Source organism: Rhinoraja longicauda, chromosome 25, assembly GCF_053455715.1.
Source record: "Rhinoraja longicauda isolate Sanriku21f chromosome 25, sRhiLon1.1, whole genome shotgun sequence".
Taxonomy (NCBI): Eukaryota; Metazoa; Chordata; class Chondrichthyes; order Rajiformes; family Arhynchobatidae; genus Rhinoraja; species Rhinoraja longicauda.
The window spans coordinates 6,242,323-6,250,592 of record NC_135977.1 but is presented as its reverse complement, the minus strand read 5'-3'; the positions used below and the strand labels follow the sequence as shown (position 1 = coordinate 6,250,592).

General features: G+C 47.3%; 1 protein-coding gene across 1 annotated transcript in view; it reads left to right on the top strand.

Moving 5' to 3' along the window:
* Window positions 1–5,342: 5,342 nt before the first annotated feature.
* Window positions 5,343–8,270, top strand: part of gltpa (glycolipid transfer protein a) — a 35,947-nt gene continuing 33,019 nt past the window's right edge. The window contains exon 1 of the mRNA XM_078421260.1: window positions 5,343–5,598. Coding sequence (XP_078277386.1) covers window positions 5,496–5,598 — 103 coding nt within the window. The 5' untranslated portion in view covers window positions 5,343–5,495. The remainder of the gene's footprint in view (window positions 5,599–8,270) is intronic.

Genomic DNA, 8,270 nt, shown 5'->3' with positions numbered 1-8,270 from the left:
TTTTGCTGACTGTCATTTAGATAAAATGACCACTACTAGATTGGGTCTTGCCAAGTCTAAATGTCACTGTTGACATTCTTGCAATATTAATAAGTCTTTTATTTTGTACTTTTAAAAAGGTCTGCTGTTCACTTTGTTTCATCTATTTTCTCTTTATTCTCTAATTCTGCATTGTGCAAAACATCTTTTTTTTCTTCCACAAATTAAATTAATAATCAGACCTGAAACTGAATATATTATTTCATAATGTTTATCAGAGCTTTGTAAATTTCATGACATTTTTCCAGATCAGTAATACACACAGATAAAGTGTACCTTTCTGTCCATATTCATTGTCAGTGTTTGCCCCATTTAAATTATTGAAACTACATAAATATTTAATGCAAGTAAATAATATGTGCTAATTAGTGCACGTGTAAGGAAGATCTTTGATAAGTCATACTTATATTCACTCTGCTGTGCAAATGACGATAGCCCAAACTAAGTAAACATAATTGCTTGTCCTGATTTCAATTATATTGTAATTGTGCCCTTTAATATTTGATGATTCTGTTAAACTTGGATTCGACACTGTCATGTATTAATTAAAAGGGGTTGTGTGAATTTAGGACCTTATTTTCAACTATTGAGCGACAAGAGCTAAACAAGAAAAATAACTCATAAGATGCAAATAGAAGAATATTACTAATCATATCAATCATCATAAGATCATAAGTGATAGGAACAGAATTAGGCCATTTGGCCCATCAAGTCTACTCTGCTATTCAATCATGGCTGATCTATGACTCCCTCCTAACCCCATTCTCCTGCCTTCTCCCCAAAACCTCTGACACCTATGTTTTACACGATGTTTTACACAAGAGAGAGCTAAATAGACCTCTTAAGGATAGCAGAGTCAGGGGGTATGGGGAGAAGGCAGGAATGGGGTACTGATTGAGAATGATCAGCCATGATCACATTGAATGGTGGTGCTGGCTCGAAGGGCCGAATGGCCTACTCCTGCACCTATTGTCTATTGTCTATACTAATCAAGAATCTATCTATCTCTGCCTTAAATATATCTACTGACTTGGACTCCACAGCTTTCTGTGGCAAAAAAAATCCACAGATTCATCACCCTCATCATATTAAATAATATATTTTATTACTTTTTTTCCTGCTTCAGTTCATAATAGTGTTGGCTACTCAATAAACTATTCAGGATGAGGGCATTGCTCTAAGAGGGTCATCGTTTCATGAAAATATAGATCTGAGCATAGATTGGCAGGGTCACGATGGAAAGTCGAGTCATTAAATTGGACGCCTTACAAAATTAACCTTTAAACTATAAATTGATTACAATGAATATCTTCAATGTGATATTTGAAATGTTTAGCAATAAAATTTGATTGATTGAGTTTGATGGTATGAAAATATCTGCTATCATACTAATGATGATTTTATCCAGTCATATGTGTAAAAGAGAATTTAGCCCTTAGTTTTAGTTTAGAGATACAGCATGGAAACAGACCCTCCGGCCCACCGAGTCCATGCCATCCAACAAACACCCCTACATGAGTTCTATGTCCTACACACTAGGGGCAATTTACAGAAGCCAATTAACCTACAATTCTGCACGTCTTTAGAATGTGGGCGGAAACCGGAGCATTCAGAGAAACCCATGTGGTCTCAAGGAGAACATGTAAACACCGTACAGAAAGCACCCATAGTCAGGATGAAACCCAGATCTCTGGCACTGTAAGGCAACAACTCTACTGCTGCCTCACTGTGCCACCCCTTCTGAAATCAATTGCATTACCTTCATCACTATCTCAATTGAAGGACTCAGTCCAATTTAAAAGACATGATTTTCCATTAACAATAGCTTTTATAAACCCACTTTATTGCAGTAACAAAGTTGGTTCATTTCTTTTTCCTGTGACTTTTGGTTTCACCGTCAATATTAGATTGGCTGTACGGTTAGTACAGTTAGAGTCATAGTCATAGAGTTTTAAAGCATCCAAACAGTCATAGAGTTTTAAAGCATCTAAATAGTTCCTTTGGCCCACCTTGTCCATGCCAACCAAGTTGGCATTCTGGACTTGTCACCTTTGCCTGCATTTGCCCCATATCCTTCTAAACCCTTCTTATCCATATATCTGTCAAAATGTCTTTTTAAAGCCATAATTATATCCCATTGCCTCCTCTGCCAGCTCAACCCAGATATGGACTACCGCCTGACTGAACATGTGCTCTCTCGTAAATCTCTCCCCTCTGACCTTACGCCTATGCCCTCTAGTTCTAGTATCCTCTACCCTGGGAAGAAAAGTCTGTAAGCGTTCACTTTATACATGCCCCTCATGATCTTGTATACGTACAAAAAATGATTCCTCAGCCTCCTACTCTCCAAAAAACCGAATGTCCCAGTCTATTTGGCCACTCCCTACAACTCATGTACGCAAGTCCACGTAACATCCCAGCAAATGTTTTCTGCACTGTTTCGTGCTTAATTACATTTTTTTATAGTCGGGTGACCAGAATTGTACACAGTTCTCCAAGTGTGGTCTCACCATCTGCATCATGCTGTCCAAACTTTTATACTCAAGATCTTTCCCAAGGAAGGCAAGTGTGCCAAACTTCTTCATCGCTATCCTGCCCACCTGACTGACAACTTGCAGGGAATGATGCACCTCTACTGCCAGGATGTAATATTTCAAATGTTCGGATTCTCTGGTACAGACCCAGATCCAAGGAAGTTTGAGAGATTGTGGTGAAGGATTCTGAAATCCCCGTTAATTCCTTTAGCAACCTACGATGGAAGGAGATAGAAAGCTGAGTAACATGGTGTCAAGACAACTATCTCTCCATCAATGTCAGCAAAATGAAGGGGCTGGTTATTGACTTCAGGAAGCAGAGTGGAGGACATACAGACATACAGTCTGTATCAATGTGCTGAACTCAAGATGATTGAGAGCTTCAAGTTCCTAGGTGTAAATATCACCAACAATCTGGTACAATAACAATGACAATATGGCCAAGAAAGCTCATTAATCCATTAACACTTTAAAAACAAAAGGAATTTGGCATATCTCCAATTACTCTTACCAATTTCTACAGAAGCACCGTGGAAAGCATCTTATCGGGATGCATCATAGCTTGGTATGGCATACTCTAACTTTGTAAACTTTTTCTACTTCACCATAATCTGAAATCTCTAGTGCTTCTCCTTTTCTGGGAATGTATTTGGTCTGCATCAAAACGGTCTCATTCTTGAAAGCCTCCCATTGCATTATCATTGTTTTACCTGTTAATTCTTCTTTTCATTCCCCCTGGGCTATATCCTTCTATTAAAATTTTACTTTCATGATTATATCAATACTGTTTAGGCTCGTAGTCTTCTAACCTTGTTTCATCACTTTCAGGCTTCAAATATCAGTCTAGAGGAATATGAGCCAAATGCAGCAGGTTGGATTAATGTAGATGGGATATCTTGGTCGGCATGGGCAATTTGGGCTAAAGGGCCTGTTTCCACGTTATATGACTCTATGACTCCATCATAGCCAATATCCACTATTTCCTTCCTCTTATTCTTCTTAGACAGATCTTCAGAACTGAGGATGACTTGCTTCAATACTGATTTTTGTGAGTTCTGAGATAGCTAATGATGGCAAAATGGGATCGACAGACTGCCAAAGGAGGGCCAGGAATTGCTCGATGTGGTAGGCAGGTGGTTGGCAGGTGAGTAGCTTGAGAGACAGAGCTTCCACAGACTCCCGATGAATAGACTGGAGATTTACAATGCCATCCTGAATTCTCCTTTCCACGTTGTACAATCCTGGGCTGGGTATTTCCACAAGATGATGGGCTGAACAAGTTTCTTCATTTTTGTAACTTTTTTTAATGATTACTATGACTTGGGGATTTAAATTGCAACTACTGCATGTCCTGACACTTTACTGCTAATGAGGTACAGTCTAGTCACTCTTGCACTGTTGGAAATGTATTTGAAATAAAGCAACCTTTGTTCACAAGTGTCTTTAACAAAATTTCCAAAAGAAATTTGCGGAATATTTCAATAAAAATTGGCAGTGAACCACAAATTAGATATTTGACCCTGACCAAAAATTTGGCAAAGAGGAAGGACTTTAGGGCCATCTTAATGGAGGAATTAAAGGTGGAGTCAACGGGAATGAAAGGAAATTCCACAGCTCAGATTCTTTGACCTGATGGTGAAGCAAATGACTTTGGCGAAGGGGCCAGCATTAGTTGATGGCAGATGCTATAAATTAGGATTACAGACCTGGGTAAATTACAGAAAGACAGAGAGGGGAGAAGTGAGACAATGGAGAATTCTGAAAATAAAGTTTGAGAAGACAGAGAATGTCTTTTAGTCAAATTACACACGGTATAAAGTGAGACATGTTTTCTTTGAACATTGAACAGTACAGCACAAGAACAGGTCCTTCGGCTCACAATGTCTGTGCCGCAGAGCAACTCTTATCTACTTGCACATAATCCAGTCTAAAGAAGGGTCCTGACCTGAAACGTCACCTCTCCATAAAAATATACACAAAATGCTGGAGTAACTCAGCGGGACAGGCTGCATCTCTGGAGAGAAGGAATGGGTGATGTTTCGGGTTGAGACCCTTCTTCAGACTGGATTATGTGCAAGCAGGTAAGAGTTGCTCTTGGCATCATGTTCTCCAGAGATGCTCCCTGACCTACTGAGTTGCTCCAGCACTTTGTGTATTTTTCTTTGTAAACCAGCATCTGCAGTTCCTTGGCTCAATACAATCCATATCTCCACATTTCCAGTTTAAATTCGATTTGGAATATTTTGGAGGACCAAGAACCAAGAACCTGCATATCCACCCCCATTTCCTGCATATCCAAGACACACATAAACCATTGAAGAAGGGTCTCGACCCGAAACGTCACCCATTCCTTCTCTCCTGAGTTGCTGCCTGACCTGCTGAGTTACTCTAGCATTTTGTGAAATAAAAACCTTCGATTTGTACCAGCATCTGCAGTTATTTTCTTACACACATAAACCATTATTTATTATAAATTATACCTCTCGGTTAAATATCATATATGTATATATTTTAAAACTTTTTAAATAAAATTTAAAAAATAAATATAGACTAGCAGCTAAATACTTTTAACTGGTCGATTGGGTGAATGGGCGTGTGGGTGATTGGCTAATCCTAGGTTTCCATTGGTTGTTTTTTGCTGTCGTGGGATTGGCTGGTTGGTGCGGACGGAGCTGATTGGTCGGATGGTCGCGGAGCGTGCGTGTGATTGGCCGGCCGTTCTGGGCTGTTGCTATGACACGAGTGGGTGTTCCCAGTCGGGCCCGGTCGGCCAGTGGAGCAGGTCGCGCTCAGGAGGTGCTCGCTGCTGGCAAGTTTAAAACAAACAAACTAACAAAACCAAAACCAAACCAAACCTATTGTGCTACCTCGAGGAGAGGAGAGTGCTGAGGTTCAGCTTCAGTTTCACCATCGCCACCACCCATGGCGATGTTAGTGGAGCACCAGTTCAAGCAGCTGCCGGCGGACAAGCAGATCGACACCAGATCTTTCCTTGAAAGTGTCTCCTACCTGCCGCCCTTCTTCGGTAAGTTGGGGAGTGGATAGAGGGAGAGAGGAGTGGAGGGGGAAAGTGGTGGGAGAAGGGGGAAAGTAGAGGGGGGGGGAAAGTGGTGGGAGAAGGGGGGAAAGTAGAGGGGGAGAGGGGGAGAAAGTGGAGGGGGAGAGGGGGGATAAAGTGGAGGGGGAGAGGGGGGAGAAAGTGGAGGGGGAGAGGGGGGATAAAGTGGAGGGGGAGAGGGGGAGAAAGTGGAGGGGGAGAGGGGGAGAAAGTGGAGGGGGAGAGGGGGGGAAAGTGGAGGGGGAGATGGGGGATAAAGTGGTTGGGGAAAGGGGGGGAAAGTGGAGGGGGAGAGGGGGGATAAAGTGGAGGGGGAAAGGGGGGAAAGTGGAGGGGGAGATGGGGGATAAAGTGGTTGGGGAAAGGGGGGAAAGTGGAGGGGGAGAAAGTGGAGGGGGAGAGGAGGGATAAAGTGGAGGGGGAGAGGGGGGAGAAAGTGGTGGGGAGAGGGGGGAGAAAGTGGTGGGGAGAGGGGGGAAAGTGGTGGGGGAGAGGGGGGATAAAGTGGAGGGGGAGAGGGGGGATAAAGTGGAGGGGGAGAGGGGGAGAAAGTGGTTGGGGAGAGGGGGGAGAAAGTGGTTGGGGAAAGGGGGGAAAGTGGTGGGGAGAGGGGGGAGAAAGTGGAGGGGGAGAGGGGGGAGAAAGTGGAGGGGGAGAGGGGGGAGAAAGTGGAGGGGGAGTGGTGGGGGAGAAAGTGGAGGGGGAGTGGTGGGGAGAGGGGGGAAAGTGGTGGGGAGAGGGGGGAAAGTGGTGGGGAGAGGGGAGAAAGTAGAGGGGGGAGAAAGGAGAGAGGGGAGAAAGTGGAGGGGGAAGTAGAGGGGGAGAGGGGGAAAGTGGAGGGGAGAGGGGGGAAAGTGGTGGGGGAGAGGGGGGAGAAAGTGGAGGGGGAGAGGGGGGAGAAAGTGGAGGGGGAGAGGGGGAAAGTGGTGGGGAGAGGGGGGAGAAAGTGGTGGGGGAGAGGGGGAAAGTGGTGGGGGAGAGGGGGGAGAAAGTGGTGGGGGAGAGGGGGGAGAAGTGGTGGGGGAGAGGGGGGAAAGTGGTGGGGGAGAGGGGGAAAGTGGAGGGGGAGAGGGGGGAGAAAGTGGTGGGGAGAGGGGGGAGAAAGTGGTGGGGGAGAGGGGGAAAGTAGAGGGGGGAAGTGGTGGGCGAGAGGGGAGAAAGTGGTGGGGGAGAGGGGGGAGAAAGTGGTGGGGAGAGGGGGGAAAGTGGTGGGGGAGAGGGGGGATAAAGTGGAGGGGGAGAGGGGGGAGAAGTGGTTGGGGAAAGGGGGGAAAGTGGTGGGGGAGAGGGGGGGGAAAGTGGTGGGGGAGAGGGGGGAGAAAGTGGGGGTGGAGGGGGGAGAAAGTGGAGGGGGAGAGGGGGGGGAGTGGTGGGGAGAGGGGGGAAAGTGGTGGGGAGAGGGGAGAAAGTAGAGGGGGGAGAAAGTGGAGGGGGAGAGAGGGGAGAAAGTGGAGGGGGGAGAGGGGAGAAAGTGGTGGGGAGAGGGGAAAGTAGAGGGGGAAAGTAGAGGGGGAGAGGGAGAAAGTGGAGGGGAGAGGGGGGAAAGTGGTGGGGGAGAGGGGGGAGAAAGTGGAGGGGGAGAGGGGGGAAAGTGGTGGGGAGAGGGGGGAGAAAGTGGTGGGGGAGAGGGGGAAAGTGGAGGGGGGAGAGGGGGGAAAGTGGAGGGGGAGAGGGGGAAAAGTGGTGGGGGAGGGGGAAAGTGGAGGGGGAGAGGGGGAAAGTGGTGGGGGAGAGGGGAGAAGTGGTGGGGGAGAGGGGGAAGTGGAGGGGGAGAGGGGGGGAGAAAGTGGTGGGGGAGAGGGGAGAAGTGGTGGGGAGAGGGGGAAAGTGGAGGGGGGAAGTGGTGGGGGAGAGGGGGGGAGAAGTGGTGGGGGAGAGGGGGAAAGTAGAGGGGGGGAAGTGGTGGGGAGAGGGGAGAAAGTGGTGGGGGAGAAAGTGGAGAGGGGGAGACAGTGGAGAGGGGGAGAAAGTGGAGGGGGGAGAGGCGGCGGAGAGTGGAGGGGGAGGCGGGGGAAGTAGAGGGGGGAGGGAGAAGGGGTGGAGGGGGAGAGGGGGGAAAGTGGAGGGGGAGCGGGGGGGAAAGTTGAGGGGGAGAGGCGGGGGAGTGATGGGGGGGAAGTGGATAGGGAGAGGGGAAAATGGAGGGGGAGCGGGGTGGGAAAGTGGAGGGGGGGGGATTATGGTTGGTCCTTTGGGCCAAGCCATTGCCCCTGATTAAAGGAGCATACACCGTTGACTCTCCATCTCTGGGCTGAAACAGAGATAGAGAGGCTTTCTGTAGCTCGTTTCTGGAAGAGTGATATGAGGAGAAAGAGCAGTAGAGAAGATAGACACAAAATGCTGGAGTAACTCAGTGGGACAGGCAGCATCTCTGGTGAGACGGAATGGGTGACGGTTCGGGTCGAGACCTGGTTGCAGTATGGCCAATGATTGAATTGCTTAGGAGACCGTGCAGAAACTGAGCAACCATTTAGCTGAACACTCACACTTGCCAACCATTTTTACTCTCCTTCCCATACCCATATCAACCTTCCAGTCCTTTGCCTCCTGCATTGCCAGAGTGAGCCGCATACAAACAAGAACAACAGCATCTCCATCACCCCTTGGTAGCTTGTAACCCAGTGGTACGAACATTGAAG